The sequence below is a fragment of the Schistocerca piceifrons genome, chromosome 5 (assembly GCF_021461385.2).
Source record: "Schistocerca piceifrons isolate TAMUIC-IGC-003096 chromosome 5, iqSchPice1.1, whole genome shotgun sequence".
Taxonomy (NCBI): Eukaryota; Metazoa; Arthropoda; class Insecta; order Orthoptera; family Acrididae; genus Schistocerca; species Schistocerca piceifrons.
In genome coordinates, this window is record NC_060142.1 from 357682590 (window position 1) to 357701833 (window position 19244).

The 19244-nt window shown below is 38.4% G+C and overlaps 1 protein-coding gene across 1 annotated transcript in view; it reads left to right on the top strand.

Annotated features, from left to right (window-relative positions):
* The window catches only part of LOC124797871 (U3 small nucleolar ribonucleoprotein protein MPP10), an 86445-nt gene that overhangs the window by 31924 nt on the left and 35277 nt on the right, over nucleotides 1-19244 (top strand). Inside the window, exons 4-6 of the mRNA XM_047260959.1 lie at nucleotides 303-424; nucleotides 4584-4924; nucleotides 17242-17426. Of these exons, the coding sequence (XP_047116915.1) occupies nucleotides 303-424; nucleotides 4584-4924; nucleotides 17242-17426 (648 nt within the window). The remainder of the gene's footprint in view (nucleotides 1-302; nucleotides 425-4583; nucleotides 4925-17241; nucleotides 17427-19244) is intronic.

The window sequence follows — 19244 nt, forward strand, 5'->3', positions numbered from 1 at the left end:
AGCTTACGACTCGAACCAAACTACTATAGCTGTATCATCATTCATTTGACCTAAATTGTGTCTCATATTACAATGGACCAACTTTGTTTTGATTTGGAGGCGCGACCTAAAACTTTTCTCTCCCCTTGAATTTCGAGTCTCAGATTTCAGGTGCGGCTTAGATTCGAGTAAATACGGTAATAGTATTTTGCACCAGTCATGCTCATTGTTGTGCGGAGACTATAAATATAATCTATGACTATTACAAGAACCGAACAGTTAATATTAAACACATATTCCATCTTTTCATCGCTTTGTAACAGGGATCTGCACTCAGAGCAAAGTATGGAGATTTCTTTGATGAACCAGATTTAGGAGGGCGCACAACTGACCGAACACACATTGATGACCAAGTAAATGGAAGAAGTAACAAGAGGAGTGTAAGGTAATGAACGGTCTTACTATTACTATATATTTTATCAAAAGGAAAATTCAACACAAAAACTATAAAATTATAAAGGGACATGATAGATGTCCATTATTTACCTTTGGAAGGCAGAATTCCAGTATTGCTGTTACAAACATGTAAAACTGAGAACTATTCATAGCATTTGGAGCTAATATTTTCTTCCTCATGGAGGAAAGAGGCATAGGTTGTAGAAGATAAGAAAGGAGAGGCAAATCATTCAGTTCCCACGACGAGAGGGGGCCCACGTGTTAGGCCAAGGCAAACTTACACTTTGAATTGGGTGTATCAGCAGTAATAGGCTTTTGTCTCCTGAAAATAAGTACTTACCAACTTATTGTTTTTTCCTTTCTTAAGCTTACTGCAGTTTAAGTGTGGTTTTCACCAGTCATGTTTCACTTTTATTTGTAGAGCACACTTAGTGCTTATTTTGGAATGGTTTACATTTTAACAGTGTAAGGAAAAGATAGATCGCTATTTAGCATAAAGACAACAGGTTAAGTTGCAGACAGACACAGCGTAAAGACACTTACACATTAACTTTTTGCCACAGCATTCGTTAGAGGGGGTGAGGAATGGGATAGCAGTGTATGGGTGGAGGGAGAGAAGAGTGCTAGGTGTGCCAGAGCCTGCAGGGACCAGATTGCCAACAGACACAGTGTAGGGAGGCTGTGGAGCAGGGAGAGGGGAGGGCAGGAGAAAGAGTGAAAGAGGAGAGGAGAGTTGAAGGGGAAAGATGGACAGGTAGGTTGGCAGAGGGCAGGGGACAGTATATTAATGTAGGTTGAGGCTGGGATAATTTTGGGAGTGTAGTATGTGTTGTAAGGATAACTCCCACCTGCGCATTTCAGAAAAGCTAATGGTGCAGGGGAGGATCCATTGGCTTGAGTAGTGAAGCAGCCATTGAAGTCAAGCATGTTATGTTCAGCTTCACGTTGTGCCACATGGTGATCTGCTTTGCTCTTGGCCACAGTTTGGTGGTGGCTGTTCATCCTGTCGGATGGCGGGCTCATAGTCATACCAATATAAAAATTTGTGGAATGACTGCACCAGAACTGCTATATGACATGGCTATTTTCACAAGTGGCCTGGCCTCTGATGGAGTAGGATAAGCTTGTGACAAGACTGGAAGTGCTGTTGGATGGATTGGGCAGGTCTTGCATCTTGGTCTTCCACAGGCATATGATCCCTGTTGCAAGGGGTTGGCATTGGGAGTGGCATGGGGATGGACATGGATGTTGTGCAGGTTGGGTACATGATGGAACGCCACTTCAGGAGAGGTGGCAGGATCTGTCTCATTTCAGGGCATGATGATTGTTAAGCAGAGCACTGGCGAAGGATGTGCTTCCATTGTTCCAGTCTTGGGTGGTGATGAGTGACAAACGGACACTCTTTTGTGGCTAGTCTTTAGTGTGTGGGAGGGTTGGGGGTGTGAGATCTGTTTGCAGACTCTTGGGAGATAGCGCCTGTTTATGAAGACCTTGGTGAGACCTTCAGCGGAGGGGGCAAGGGAGTTCTTGCCACCGCAGATATGCCATCGCTGGGTGGCCAGGCAGTATGGGAGGGATTTTTTGGTGTGGAAGAGATGATAGTGGTCACAATGCAAGAACTGTTGGTGGGTTTAATGTGGACAGAGGTGTGAATGGATCCATTAGAGAGGAGGTTGTCAAAGTCCAGGAAGGTATCACGGTGGGTTGAGGAGGACCAGATGAAGCAGATGGGAGAGAAGGTGTTGAGGTTGTGAAGGAGTAATGATAGGGTGTCCTGGCAGTGAGTTGAGATCATTAAGATATAGGTGAACCTGAACTAGGATGGGGGTTTGGTGTTATGGGAGGCTATAAAAGTCTCTCTACATGACCTGTGAACAAGCTGGCATAGGAGGATGCCATGCAGGTGCCCATGGCTGTGTTGCATATTTGTTTGTATACCTTACCTTCGAAGGAGAAGTAATTATGAGTTAGAATAAAGTTAGTAAAGTGTGTGAGGAGTGAGGCTGTTAGTATGGAGCCTGAAAGATGCTGGGAAAGGTAGTGTTCAATAGCGGTAAGGTCTTGGGCATGAGGGATGTTGGTTTAGAGGGAAGTGGCATTAACATTGATGAGTAGGGGTCCACAAGGTAAAGAGATGGGGATGGTGGAGAGTTGATGAAGGAAGTGGTCAGTACCTTTGACGTAGGAGGCTAGATTTCGGGCAGTTGGCTGAAGGTGTTGGTCAGTGAGGGCCAAAACTCTATTGATGGGAGCACAATAACCAGCCACAATGGGGTGTTCAGGATTGTTGGGTTTGTGGATATTGGGGAACATGTAGAAGGTGGGAGTATGGATGTCATAGGGGTTAGGAGAGAAATGTATTGAGGGGAGAGGTTCAGTGAAGGGCCTAAGGCTTCAAACTGGGATTGGAGGTTACGTTTGACTTCTGGGGTGGGGTCATTCTGACAGAATTTATAAGTGGAGTAGTCACATAATTGACAGTGGCTTTCCACCAGGTAGTCAGTGCAATTCATAACAACAGTGGTGCAATCTTTGTCTGCAGGTAGGATGATTAGGTCAGAATTTGTTTTTGAAGTTGTGTATGGGTGTCCTTTCTTCTGCTGAGAGGTTGGTATTCTGAGGAAGGGACTTGCGAAGGATGGTGAGGCCAAGTTGGAGGTAAGGATTTCCTGTAAGGTGACCAGTGGACAGTTGGGGGGGGGATCACAGTTGGATGGTAGTGTGAACTGGGGAGATAGGGTTCAGTGTTGGGATTAGGTTGGCTTTTTGGCATATCCACCTCTATTAAATAGGAGGAGAGGATCACAGCCGATAGGAATATTACTATTTTCAACCTTTCGTCAGCTGTAATTTCATTATCAGTTCATTGGCAACCAGTTTCAACAATACATTTCATCATCACCAGGTTTTCTAAATGTATACTGCATGTATAGTAAGCACTACAAGAGCTGATGTGGGTACCAGTTATTTTCATGTGGGACTTTATGATGTTGTCTTTTGGGAAAATTTAGCCACTATATATTTGGAGGTTATGATGATGATTAATTGTATTGTTGAAACGGATTGCCAGTAAAATAATAATGAAATTGGCTTTGGTTGGAGGGATTGGTGGCAAAGAAGTGTTGCCTTTGCAGGGATCAAGAGAAGGGCAGTAGGTCCTTGACAAGTTTTGATAAGTCCAGCATGGTTAAATTGGGGTGTGTGATTAAAGGTGAGGCCTCTGGATAGGACTGGAACTTTTGTGGGGCTGAGGGTTTCAATAGAATGGTTAACAACAGTGTTACAGGAATGTTTCAGCGCTAGATTTGGTGGAGTGTTAGTAGGGAGTTCTGGGGGATGTGACAGGTTGAAAAGATCAGCTAGGCAGGGTTTGGGTGCTCTGAGGGATTGACAAAGAGAATCAGTGCATAGGGTATGGACTGGATAGTGGTGCTCTCAGGCGGCAGTAGGATGTCAGCAGGTTGGATAATTTATGGAGGTGGTGTCTGGAATGCTCTTCCAGGTACTGGAGAGCAAGGGATTCAATTTCAAAGATGTGATGTATGTAGTAAGGACTGCGCAGTATTAGTATCTTGCAGAGGGAGTGCAGGTGGCTCTGAAATGCCTATGGCTTGGAGTTGTCTTTGCAGTACCAGGCTTGTGAGGGACAGGGACTGGCAGAATCTGTAAAGGTGAAGATCATTTTGAAAGGAGGGGTGGTATTTATAGATTAAAAACAGTTCTCTTTTATAAATGTGGCACACACATTCCTTTCGGTGTTTTTTGCCAGTTGGTACAACAGATGACAAATTGCAGTAAGCTTAAGACAAGGAAAAACAATAATAATTGACACACAACAGCTGCTGTAGATGATGGCCATGTGAACAAAAACATATTATTAGTGAACTAATGTGTCTATTTGTAATTGCTACAATTATATGTTTCAATTCTGATGGAATGCTCTAACATATAACACTAAAACGTTGTGTGGTGGAAGCAGCAGAGGAGAAGTGTACAGATTTCATTTACAATATTAGTGTAGTATTTCCTTTTCTTTTGCAGAATGAAAGTGTATAGGCCTTTTTTTGTCTTTGTATGTTAAGATTGTGAGTGCATTTGTTATTTAGTTTTTATTTCTTAATATAGAAGTTTTCAAAACTTACTCACAGGTTCAGTCTGCCAGCTGAAGAAGAAGAAGAAGAAGAAGAAGAAGAAGAAGATGATGATGATGATGATGATGATGACACAGAAAGAAACATAGAGCAATTGCAGGGAAATGAAATTAAATGCACAGATATAGGGACCAAAAAGGCTGTTGCTGTCAGTGAGGAGACTACCTTGTCTAGTCTTGAACGAAGGAAGGCACGACTAGATGAAAAGGTAGCCAAACTAGAACAACAAGCACTTTCTGAAAAACCATGGCAACTTAAAGGTGAAGTTGGTGCTGACACTCGTCCCCACAATTCACTGCTGGAGGAAGCAGTTGAATTTGACAGCGTCACAAGACCAGGTAACAATTTTATTTGTTATGTTCTCAGTGTTCTGCAGCTAATATATATATATATATATATATATATATATAAAAAACTTAATGTCCAATAAAGTATTTGCCAAGACTGCAGTGTATAACAATGTAGTATTGCTCGTGAGAGAGAGAGAGAGAGAGAGAGAGAGAGAGAAGGGGGGGGGGGAGAATTACAAATTGGCACAATATACAAAACTGGTGAAGTGTGTGTGTGTGTGTGTGTGTGTGTGTGTGTGTGTGTGTGTGTGTGTGTGTGTGTGTGTGCGTGTGCGTGTGCGCACGCGCTGTATTAAACAGTGCTTGCTGGAGGGGTGTGCTGATACTGTATTTTTGATCTTGTAAAATTTTATTATAGTCCAGTATCCATTATCTGCTAAAATTTAGTCTTTTAGGTATAAACTGTACATCGCAAACATACATCTTACTGAATAGTAGAAACATGGAGTTGTCAAAATGCACATAAACAAGACTGATAATGTTGATAGCTTTCAGATCCTTTTTTGAACTAGAGTAGTCATACATACTATACAAGACCATACATGCATGTCCAAGCAGTGTTCAGCTGAAAAGGTAATGAAACAGCAGTTTGCTTTGTCACAATTCCTTTACCGTTGCATGTAAAAATAAATAAATTTATGGTAGCTGCATATAAAGAACAATATAATATAATATTGACACAAAATCAATTGATTGCCACATACGTTTCACCAACTTCGCCTTATTCATTTAGGAATCTGAAAAATGATAGAAGTGTCATTATAATAACAGTACCTACAGACAAACAATTGCATAGTAGCACCCACTGTTTACTTTGTTCAGCGTAACAGGAAAAAATAAATATAAAAGGTGGGGCAGCAATAAATTTGTGGATCGTTGCAACTGCAAAAACTGTTTTTGTTCATCTGATAAGTGAAATCTTTTTATGTTAAGATAAGAAAAAACAAGTGTAAAATTATTGCATCAGAACAAAAATATGATTTCATGTTAAATATGGTTTTCACTATACGTAAATGTGTAGCTATTTGTTTTTCTACAGTCATGTCACGAGAAATTGATAACAGGATTTACATCATGTGTCATATATTATTTTGAACATATGCTTATGTTGAGCTGTAAGTAGTTATTAACAGTAATTACACTGTCTAATCACATTAATGTGACCACTTGTCAAAAGCCTGAACAACTGCCTTTTGAAGCACGGCTGCTGCGAGATGTACAGGAAGAGAGTCGATAAGATGCTGCAAATTACAGCAAGTTATTAAAAGGTTCCTCACTACATAACAGTTTATCCTTGTGACTGGTTGTAACCTGATAGAGCTGCTACAAGAGCACACTCACCATACATTATTTAATCTTTGGTGCCTGCCCCAGAGAGCTCATAACCCCCATACCATCACATTTATTGGTCTCCCTCATACATCTGGGACCGTACATTTGGCTATACACAAGAAGGGGAACCAAAGTATCTTTGTTAAAAACCAGATGCCCCAAGTTTCAGACCACTGCCACACAGCTAAGGCACCTGGATTAGATGAAGCCACTTTATCTCTCAGACTGCCCGTTGTAACAATTCATGTTGAATGTTACTTAAGTTTCTTCAGCCTTGTCCATTGATGAATGAATGGGAAATTTTCATGCTTCACAAAATTTATTCACATAATTGACATCCGAACTGCACACTTGTCTTGTAAACAAAACACGGACAGACTTCACTGATATCTTTGACTTCCAGAAGTAACTTCAAAAACTGACTCACAAAACAACTAAACTAACTCACTGCATCACTTTGTATAGAATTTTAACAATAACTGCCAAAATAAAGCATTATTTATTTTTTATAATTTTTATGTTACAATTAAATTTTACAAAACGTAAAGAAACTGATGTTACAGCCGAATAAGGTATAAAATACAATATTCAGTGACAATTTTTTATAGTAATATCTTTACTTTTCCATAAGAAAATCATTCTGAACTTTAATTACAATAATGTCTCTTGTATTATATTAGTTATGTAATTAATTACGGTTTGGATTTGGTTACCGACATGTAATGGTAGTACAGAGCTCATGCTTTATCCGATTAAATAGAATGCACAAATAAGGCCTTAAATTTTGAAAATTGGAAAACTGCGAGATGTAAACAATTGGAGAGTTAATTATAAATGTAATTACAAAGAACATTAATTACAGAGGAAGACATAAAAATAAATAACAAATGAAAATACTTTGCTTGGTAATAACTTTTAAGCCATTTCTCAAGATAGTGAGGTCTTCTGTTACTGGATTTTTAGATTACCATTTTTTTAATTAGAAGCATTGATTTTTTTGTGCTAACATCTCTGCAGTCTCTAGTTATTTATTGCTGAGGACTTATTACTTCAATTTCTTAATTAGTTGCTTAATTTAGTATATGTACATAATTTTATCAGTGACAACAATACATCGATAATTACGACAACGCACGTCCTTCCAGAACATTCCACGCCCCTTCACAACGAATATCGATTTTTTTTAAAAAAAAAAAGGTGGTATTGGACATTAAGAGTCCTGGGGGGAGACTTTACCGGTTGGGTCCCCCCCCCCCCTCCCCCCCTGCCACTCTTACAAGTATTACTTGTATCAATGTTTTCTTTTCTTAGCTGTCGTTCCAGTCACTGGTTCACATTGCACATCTTAAGGAATTGGCAGCTCACAATCATCGGTCCTTTTGTGCTGTCCATCTTGTGTCTGCAACCCCTCTTTTTCTGGCAGTCTCTACGCTGCAGTAGCACAGTCCACTATTAGTTTCACAGTTTTTTAATTTTCACTTCCATGTCGGGTTAGGATCTTGGATACAGTTCTCTAGGTAGGAACAGGGATGAACTCATTACTCAAGGTACTCGTGTAGGTTACAATTAAGGTCGCATCAGGTATGAATATATCAAAAGCATTCGCTTATTACCCTATACTATTAGCATATTTACAAACAAAATCACACACAATTAAGCATCTCTAAACTGTAAAGATTTAGCTATATACAGATTAAAGTCAATGAACCAAAAATGAATTATATATGTATCCTTCCTTTTTTATTAATATTTCAGTATATTCCACTATACAGTATATTTGACCCCCCAGATCTCATTTAACTCTTTAGCATATCAGTCAATCAAACTCACAGGTTGCTCATCACACCATCTTGTAATAACAAACTTTTCACAAAATGTCTTTTTTTCACAGTGCAACTTGTCCATTAATAACACATGTACATCTTTACCATTGTCCATTTGTTCATCTCATTAACAAATTCGTAAAATCATGACCATGCCTGTAATTCTCAAAGAAGCACCTACAAATCAAATACATGCTCTACAGAGTATAACTACAATAACTGGTCAATCATTATTGTAGGAAAGTTAAATTTAGTACACAGTTTACATTTTCAAATTATTCCTCAAATAATGTCACTCAATAGTCATATTACATACAGAAAACTCATACTACAGAGAATAGGTAGTATTTTCAGTAAGAGATAACTTCACTACAGGTTTATAGATGAGTAAAAGATGTAGTGTCCGAAACCGAAAAGAAGAAAATAGAATGCTACATAGCTTGGAGACCTAGTGCTTGCCACTCACTTGACACAAAGATGTGTCCTCCTGAGGGCTTTTATATCATCATAATTTTTCTTGGTGTTTGACACTTACTCCATATGGTTTGATTAAAAAATGGTTTGTGAGATTTTAGATTAAGTCTGCATTCATAGTTTTTCTCCCTTTTCAGGTTTCTCACTAAACACATCTTTGTATTCCCACAACAAACTACCTAACTGATGAGTCTGTTCTTCATCTAGACTTCCAGCTTCTTTTAGTTTGGTGACCACTAATTCAGCATACTTGTCTTCACTGCATTCTTCTTCGTTTTCTTCCTTGGTAACATCAATTTTTTCATTTACACCATTCTTGCCTGTACAATTTCTCTTACTTGTCTGAATTTTACTTAGAGCTACATCAGATGATTGCTTGATGTCATGTCCCTCTTTTACACACTGTCTACTTTTCCCAGAACTGATCTCACTGTAAACCTGCTGATTGGTTCTACCTTCCCAGTTGGAATGCATCTAAATCACGCATCTAAGTCATATTGTCTGTCTACATGTTCCTTATCTGGTGATACCTTCCAATCTGGTTCTCATATTCTTCACAAATACTACTGACATCACCATCTTCACCATTAATTAAATCTTCTTTAACCTCCATACACACCACACTGTCTAATTCTTCCTCCCATTCACTATTGCTACTGTTGCTTTCACTATCAACATTGTCACACATGCTATCATCTCCAATACTAGGCACTTCTACAACATCTTTACAATGATCATCAGAATTGTTGACAAGTACACCAGTATAAGTATCATCACTTAAGTGCTTAACGGTGATAGATTCTTCCTCCATTAATTTACTTAATCCAAACTCATCAAAATTACCATCAGAACCAACATTTTCTTCACCATCAGAACCAACATTTTCTTCGCAAACTTCTTTGCCGCACTGAATAGTTTCTTCGACATTCTTAAAAATGCTAATAATTCTATCTTCCGCACTATCATTCATACTTTTCCAGAATTTACTATCAGACTGTAATTTGCTAATCTGATGTGCTCTTCTTACATTAGTTCTGTCATTTCCACTCCAGTATCTTCGATTACTCTGTCTTCTGTATTATTTTCATTGTTTCTAGGTCAGTAATGTTTAACCTGATTTAGGTGCTTATTTCTCATCTGAAACTGACAGGCTCCTAGTGAGGAGTCATTCAGTTTAAATTTGTTTGGTCTTGATTGGTGATTATCCAATTGTCTGTCATTATTCTCCCAAGGTCTCTCCCTGTTGTCATATCCTCAGTTTCCATTTCCATTTCTGCTGTTGATCCATCTATATTCACTTCTATTGTAACCACTATTATTATTATTATTATTATTTTGATTTTCATTGTCACCCCTACCTCGATTCCTGCTCTGATGCCCCCCCCCTCACCCCCCCCCCCCCCCCCCCATGATGGTGGATTGCCAAATCTGCCATTACTAAACCTCTCATTTCTCTCAAAGGCTCTATCCAACTTATCTTCATACCTCAGGAACTGATCTACGGAGTCACCTGGTCCATAAATCAACTCCCACTGTACTCTTTGGCAATCTCATTTTTAAGGCATCTATTTGTATTAGTTCGTCAAAAGGTTTGTTTAAGTGTACTAATTTCCTCAATTGGTTTTCACAAGAACACTTCAAGCTACCATCACCTTCCCCATACATTCGACCATTCAAAAACTCACTCTTAATCCTAGCTTGCTCAGATTTTGACCAAAACTTATTTAAGAACTTTCTTTCAAATTCATCATATGACATGGTACAATTAACATTCTGATTGGCCCATGAGATTGCTTCTCCATCCAAAAATCTGTTAACAAATTTAATTTTAACATTGTCATGTCATTACTCCTCCCTATGAACCATGGACCTTGCCGTTGGTGGGGAGGTTTGAGTGCCTCAACGATACAGATAGCCGTACCGTAGGTGCAACCACAATGGAGGGGTATCTGTTGAGAGGCCAGACAAACGTGTGGTTCCTGAAGAGGGGCAGCAGCCTTTTCAGTAGTTGCAGGGGCAACAGTCTGGATGATTGACTGATCTGGCCTTGTAACACTAACCAAAATGGCCTTGCTGTTCTGGTACTGCGAACGGCTGAAAGCAAGGTGAAACTACAGCCGTAATTTTTCCCGAGGGCATGCAGCTTTACTGTATGATTAAATGATGATGGCGTCCTCTTGGGTAAAATATTCCGGAGGTAAAATAGTCCCCCATTCGGATCTCTGGGCGGGGACTACTCAAGAGGACGTCATTATCAGGAGAAAGAAAACTGGCGTTCTGCGGATCGGAGCGTGGAATGTCAGATCCCTTAATCGGGCAGGTAGGTTAGAAAATTTAAAAAGGGAAATGGATAGGTTAAAGTTAGATATAGTGGGAATTAGTGAAGTTCGGTGGCAGGAGGAACAAGACTTTTGGTCAGGCAAATACAGGGTTATAAATACAAAATCAAATAGGGGTAATGCAGGTGTAGGTTTAATAATGAATAAAAAAATTGGAGTGCGGGTAAGCTACTACCAACAGCATAGTGAATGCATTATTGTGGCCAAGATAGACATGAAGCCCACTCCTACTACAGTAGTACAAGTTTATATGCCAACTAGCTCTGCAGATGATGAAGAAATTGATGAAATGTATGATGAGATAAAAGAAATTATTCAGGTACAGAAGGGTGACGAAAATTTAATAGTCATGGGTGGCTGGAATTCGTCAGTAGGAAAAGGGAGAGAAGGAAACATAGTAAGTGAATATGGATTGGGGCTAAGAAATGAAAGAGGAAGCTGCCTGTTAGAATTTTGCGCAGAGCATAACTTAATCATAGCCAACACTTGGTTCAAGAATCATGAAAGAAGGTTGTATATATGGAAGAGCCCTGGAGATACTAAAAGGTATCAGATAGATTATATAATGGTAAGACAGAGATTTAGGAACCAGGTTTTAAATTGGAAGACATTTCCAGGGGCAGATGTGGACTGTGACCAAAATCTATTGGTTATGAACTGTAGATTAAAACTGAAGAAACTGCAAAAAGGTGGGAATTTAAGGAGATTGGACCTGGATAAACTGAAAGAACCAGAGGTTGTAGAGACTTTCAGGGAGAGCATAAGGGAACAATTGACAGGACTGGAGGAAAGAAATACAGTAGAAGAAGAATGGGTAGCTTTGAGGGATGAAATAGTGAAGGCAGCAGAGGATCAAATAGATAAAATGATGAGGGCTAGTAGAAACCCTTGGGTAACAGAAGAAATATTGAATTTAATTGATGAAAGGAGAAAATATAAAAATGCAGTAAATGAAGCAGGCAAGAAGGAATACAAACGTCTCAAAAATGAGATCGACAGGAAGTGCAAAATGGCTAAGCAGGGATGGCTAGAGGACAAATGTAAGGATGTAGAGGCTAATCTGACTAGGGGTAAGATAGATACTGCTTACAGGAAAATTAAAGAGACCTTTGGAGTAAGGAGAACCACTTGCATGAATATCAAGAGCTTTGATGGAAACCCAGTTCTAAGCAAAGAAGGGAAAGCAGTAAGGTGGAAGGAGTATATAGAGGGTCTATACAAGGGCGATGTACTTGAGAACAATATTATGGAAATGGAAGAGGATGTAGATGAAGATGAAATGGGAGATATGATACTGCGTGAAGAGTTTGACAGAGCACTGAAGGACCTGAGTCGAAACAAGGCCCGTGGAGTATACAACATTTCATTAGAACTACTGACAGCCTTGGGAGAGCCAGTCCTGACAAAACTCTACCATCTGGTGAGCAAGATGTATGAGTCAGGCGAAATTCCCTCAGACTTCAAGAAGAATACAATAATTCCAATCCCAAAGAAGGCAGGTGTTGACAGATGTGAAAATTACCGAACAATCAGTTTAATAAGTCACAGCTGCGAAATACTAACGCGAATTCTTTACAGACGAATGGAAAAACTTATAGAAGATCAGTTTGGATTCCGTAGAAATGTTGGAACAAGTGAGGCAATACTGACCCTACGACTTATCTTAGAAGAAAGATTAAGGAAAGGCAAACCTACGTTTCTAGCATTTGTAGACTTGGAGAAAGCTTTTGACAATGTTGATTGGAATACTCTCTTTCAAATTCTGAAGGTGGCAGGGGTAAAACACAGGGAGCGAAAGGCTATTTACAATTTATACAGAAAGCAGATGGCGGTTATAAGGGTCGAGGGGTATGAAAGGGAAGCAGTGGTTGGGAAGGGAGTGAGACAGGGTTGTAGCCTATCCCCGATGTTATTCAATCTGTATATTGAGCAAGCAATAAAGAAAACAAAAGAAAAGTTCGGAGTAGGTATTAAAATCCATGGAGAAGAAATAAAAGCTTTGAGGTTCGCCGATGACATTGTAATTCTGTCAGAGACAGCGAAGGACTTGGAAGAGCAGTTGAACGGAATGGACAGTGTCTTGATAGGAGGGTATAAGATGAACATCAACAAAAGCAAAACAAGGATAATGGAATGTAGTGGAATTAAGTTGGGTGATGCTGAGGGAATTAGATTAGGAAATGAGACACTTAAAGTAGTAAAGGAGTTTTGCTATTTGGGGAGCAAACTAACTGATGATGGTCGAAGTAGAGAGGATATAAAATGTAGACTGGCAATGGGAAGGAAAGCGTTTCTGAAGAAGAAAAATTTGTTAACATCGAGTATAGATTTAAATGTCAGGAAGTTGTTTCTGAAAGTATTTGTATGGAGTGTAGCCATGTATGGAAGTGAAACGTGGACAATAAATAGTTTAGACAAGATGAGAATAGAAGCTTTCGAAATGTGGTGCTACAGAAGAATGCTGAAGATTAGATGGGTAGATCACGTAACTAATGAGGAGGTATTGAATAGAATTGGGGAGAATAGGAGCTTGTGGCACAACTTGACTAGAAGAAGGGATGGGTTGGTAGGACATGTTCTGAGACATCAAGGGATCACCAATTTAGTATTGGAGGGCAGCATGGAGGGTAAAAATTGTAGAGGGAGACCAAGAGATGAATACACTAAGCAGATTCAGAAGAATGTAGGCTGCAGTAGGTACTGGGAGATGAAGAAGCTTGCACAGGATAGAGTAGCATTGAGTGCTGCATCAAACCAGTCTCAGGACTGAAGACCACAACAACAACATGTCATTACTAAAATTATCTTGACAATGCTGTAAAAAATCAACAGGATGCAATTTACCATCTCCTGGAAAGCATTTTAAAGGTATGCCACCCTTACACAATTAATATTTCTAACAAAATTTCTTTGAGCTACACCCTCTTGTAGTTCTACAACTTTCCTACTTAAATCTAAAACATTATTTTTACACAAACCTATTTTTTCATCACACTTCAGTTCTACATTACTTATTTGATTGGTAATGTCTGTAAATGTCAGCTCAGAGTTCCTTTGGTACGTTTCTACTTTTTATTCTAAGATTCTCCTAGTCTGAACAACCTCTACTTTAATTTCAGAATTTTCTACTTCTACATGCTTATCTAGTGTTTCGAATCTCTCCTCTTTTTTTGACAGCTCTTGTGTGAAATTAGTTTCTAATATTTCTAACCTTCTTTCTACTGCTCCTACACCTGTATTGAGTCCACCTTACCCTGTCTCAACAGTAATTTTTAATGCTTCCAAACCAACCAGGATTTCCCTTATCTTACTAGTATCCTGCTTAATCTGTCCCATCTGTTCCTTCACTTCTTGCCTAATCTGTCCCATCTGTTCCTTCGCTTCTTGCCTAATCTGTCCCATCTGTTCCTTCGCTTCTTGCCTAATCTGTCCAATCTGTCCCCTCTGTCCCATCTGTTCCTTCACTTCTTTCATAGGCTGCATTAATAACATTAACAAATCATCTCCACTTACTCTTCCCTGTGCAATTGGGGTACTCGTGTTGACATTTTCACTGGAACCCTCTCCACAAAAGCTTCGATCTACATTTTGATTACTACTGATCGACAGTTCACCGATACTTGCTCCTAGGTCCGAAGTGTTTTCAATTGGTTCCTCAATCATTTTTACCTTGTCATTATTGGCCATGGTAAATTTCAAAATATAAAAACTTCCCACACAAATGTTTCTCACTGTCACAAAACTATTTAATTAAAAAGATAAAGTGTTACTCATATGATGGTTGATGGTGCTGTCCGAGAATTTGGTCCTTTTTATCCACACCAACTCTTTCCATGTGGCAACATCCATTTGTTCTGTGCGTCCATAACACAAAATTTATGCTTGGCATTCATCTTACGTTCACCTGAAACAGTCACTTGTTCAACATATTTCCACATATCAAACATCGATCCTAGCTCAACTCCACCAAATGTAACAATTCATGTTGAATGTTACTTAACTGAAGTTTCTTCTGCCTGGTCCATTGATGAATGAATGGGAAATTTTCATGCTTCACAAAATTTATTCACATTAATTGACATTCGAACTGCACACTCGTCATGTAAACAAAACACGGACAGGTTTCACTGATATCTTTGACTTCCAAAAGTAACTTCAAAAACTGACTGACAAAACAACTACTCAACAGCTAACTCGCTGCATCGCTTTATGTAGAATTTTAACAATAACTTCCAAAATAAAGCATTATTAATTTCGTACAATTTTGATGTTACAATTAAATTTTACAAAACGTAAAGAAACTGATGTTACAGCCGAATAAGGTATAAAATACAATATTCAGTGACAATCTTTTAAAGTAATATCTTTACTTTTCCATAAGAAAATCATTCTGAACTTTAATTACAATAATGTCTCTTGTATTATTTTAGTTATGTAATTAATTACAGTTTGGATTTGGTTACCAACATGTAATGGTAGTACAGAGCTCATGCTTTATCCGGTTAAATAGAATGCACAAATAAGGCCTTGAATTTTGGAAATTGGAAAACTGTGAGATGTAAACAATTGGAGAGTTAATTATAAATGTAATTACAAGGAACATTAATTACAGAGGAAGACATAAAAATAAATAACAAATGAAAATACTTTGCTTGGTAATAACTTTTAAGCCGTTTCTCAAGATAGTGAGGTCTTCTGTTACTGGATTTTTAGATTACCATTTTTTTAATTAGAAGCATTGATTTTTTTGTGCTAACATCTCTGCAGTCTCTATTTATTTATTGCTGAGGACTTATTACTTCAATTTCTTGATTAGTTACTTAATTTAGTATATGTACATAATTTTATCAGTGACAACAATACATCGATAATTACGACAACGCACGTCCTTCCAGAATATTCCACGCCCCTTCACAACGAATATTGAGTTTTTTTTATCAAATAGGACAGAATGGTACATATAAAGACACATATACAAGGTCTTAGGAAGCACTGAATTGTCTGAAAACTATCCGGATGCATGTAAAACAGGTGGTATTGGGCATTTCATATGAGTCCTGGGGGGAGACTGTACCGTTATACTGTCTAGCCATGAGTCACCATGGCTGCTGCCTGTTAGTGGTCCAGCTGGCATTGATCATACCTGTGCCGTTATCTCCTGGCTCACACCGATACAATATTTGCCTGGCCCAGCACGGCACTCCATACATTGTTTTCTGTATACAACGTGCTGTTATTGCACCAGATCTGTTTGGACTGTTCTCACTGACTGAAAACTTTTTTCTCACACTCTGCGTGGGACTTGATCTTTCACTTTTCTCAAATGTTGTTGAAGTAAAAACTGTGAACATTATATTTGTAACGCTTCCATTCAAGTATGAAATTCAGACTTCAGTGGTTTTTGATCTTAGTCATAGCACTGCTTTCCTTTAATGTGTTATTTGCTATGAATAGTGTTCATGTAACTGCAGGGGTACTAAAACTACTAAGTGATGTGAAATGTAACAAACATGTAAAACCAGAAGTAAGGAAAAAAGTGCAAAACTTATATTCAAGGGGGTGTTGTGGGAGTATACAGTGCATCCTTAAAGAAAAATTCTTTCATGATGCCAGTGTGATGTATTTTAAAGTGCTGCTCAAGTATGTGGAGCCTCTATCAAGCTGCTATGACAGCAGTAATTTAAAGATTTCTGATTTATATTTGTGGGACTGTAAGAAGCTGTGGTATAGTGCTATGAAAGTGTATCTGAGATGTTCAACGAAATTGAATGGGAATTGTTAGAAGAGGCATGACGTTCTTACTAAACCTTGTTGAAAATATTTGAGTAACTGATATTTGAGATAAACTGTGAAAAATTGTGCTGTGTCCACTGCTTATATGACATGGAGACTGTGGCAGTAACAAAAGAAAGTTTGACATGTTTGGAGTCTTATAGGCAGGAAACTTTCTCTTCTCCCATTTGTAGACAGAATTGCACAGTGTGTGATTAAAATTAGCATGAACTGGTAGACAGAATTGCACAGTGTGTGATTAAAATTAGCATGAACTGTCAGGACCAACATCATTAGTCAATATAGTACTACAAATCGTCGTGTTTAATTTATTTACTTGCAAGCAACAGAAATTTTGACGATGAGGGATTCAGCAGAATTGCCCTCCAGTGACATAGTTGTTGCTTTTTGAGATATCTGATGTCTTATTGTTGGAGGTGCTTTTGAATTCATTTAGTGTTCAACCTGTGTCGACTTATAAGTTCACACAAAGGGAAGCTATTATTTCATGTACTGTATTTTGTTGTAAACAAATCTTGCAGCACTGTTTACCTATTGTCTGCAGCTCCTGTGCGAACTGAGAAGACCACTCTGAAATTGGAGGACATAATTAGACAAAGAATTAAAGACCGTGCTTGGGATGATGTAGTGAGGAAGCAGAAACCAGTAGAATCTCCTCATGAATATAGAAAGAGACTCATCCTGGATCAGGAAAAGAGCAAACTGAGTCTTGCTGAGGTGTATGAGCAGGTGTGTGTAGTTGTAGGCCTATTTCCTGAGTATCAGATAAATTAGTGAGTAGTTTGTGGTTTATCTTTTAGACTGTATCACTTGAACTTGAAAAATTATATATTGTACATATTCACCTATGTTCAATGTTGTATTTTTTCTTATTAATTCTAGGCATATGCTGGACTCCCATTAGAATATTAACAACATATGAGTTTACATTGATATTAGGATAGTCCTCTAGATATGTTCACTATTTACAGAAAGATACATAATTTTACTGTCAGCACTGCTGAGGTGTTCACTGCAGTGTATCCTGTATGTAGCAGGGGCATGTGAGATTGACATGTGAAAATATTGAAGCTCTGGCCACAAAAGACATATTCTGAATAATATTTTCAGTACCAGTGCTAACAACAGAGTCCTTTTTTGTCAATTCTACAGGCTACCAACTATATTTTGCCATTGACTTTTGGTTTATACCACTTGACTCTGTAGGCAGTCCCCTCTTTTGCTTCTTTCTCCATTAACAGACTTCATATACATGAAAAGTTACAGTGTTTCAGAGTTGTTCTTGCCAAGATGAATTGCTTAGAACTTCATCTTACTAGTTACAATAATACCATATTATGAATGTATTACAATGAGCAAGTTAATTGGTTGAAAAACTTATTTCCCCTCTGAAAAATTTATCTGTGTCAAAACTGTATCGTTCTAAAGCCATTCTAACATTTATGCTGCATTTTCAATCTACTTTAAGGTTGTTGAATGCAATAGGAAGAAATATAGTGCACTGTTTTCTGTTATTAAACCATTTACCTGCATAATTACTGAACATATGTGGTAGTCGAGAAGGGAATGAGTTAGGGTTTCCCAAAGGTACTCAATTTCTACACTGAGAAAATAGCAAGGGAAAGCAAGGAGAAATATACAGGTTGAATTAAAGTTTAGGAAGGAAAAATAGAAACATTAAGGTTTGTCAATAACATTGTAATTTGACAGTGACAGCAAACGACTTGGGAAGATGACTTGAGTGGAAGGAATAATGTCTTGAAAAAAGAATATAAGATGAACATCAACAAAATTAAATCAAGTGGTAGTGAGAGAATTATATTAGGAACACTAAAAGTGGGTGATGAGTTTTGAGATTTGAGCAGCAAAATAATCAGTAATGGCCAAAGTAGAGAGGGTGTAAAATGCAGACTGGCAATAGCAAGAAAAGTTTTTTACTAAAACTATTTGTCTGGAATTTAAATGTATATGGAAGTGAATCATGGATGGCAACTGCACAGGCAAGTAGAGAAAAGGAACTTCGAAATGTGGTGCCACTGGAGAAAGTTGAAGAATAGGTGAATAGATCAGCTGACTGATGAGGAGTTGTGGATGAAAGAAATTTATGGCACAATTTGATTAAAAGAAGGAATAGACTGATAGGGCACATGCTGAGGTTCACATCCTGAGGATAAAATGTGTAGAGGGAGAAGGAGACTTGACTACAGTAAGCATGTTCAAGTGGATGTAGGTTACAGTAGTTCTGCAGAAATGAAGAGACTTGCACCGTACACACTAGCTGAGAGAACTGCGTCAAACCAGCCTTCAGACTGAGGACCTTAACAACAAGAGCAGAAATAATACATAGTCAGTACAGAGAGAAAGTTACATATTGTCCCACACTGAGATCATTTTGCAACAAGAATGGCACATTGTCAGAAGAGATTACATGGTCTCACTTTCCTGCTGATGACACAGTTCTGTTGTGATATTAATGATAAGTGCATCACATGTGCAAGTGACACAGTGCAGCAACTTGAAACACTCCAAAGTTGAAGTATGGTTCTT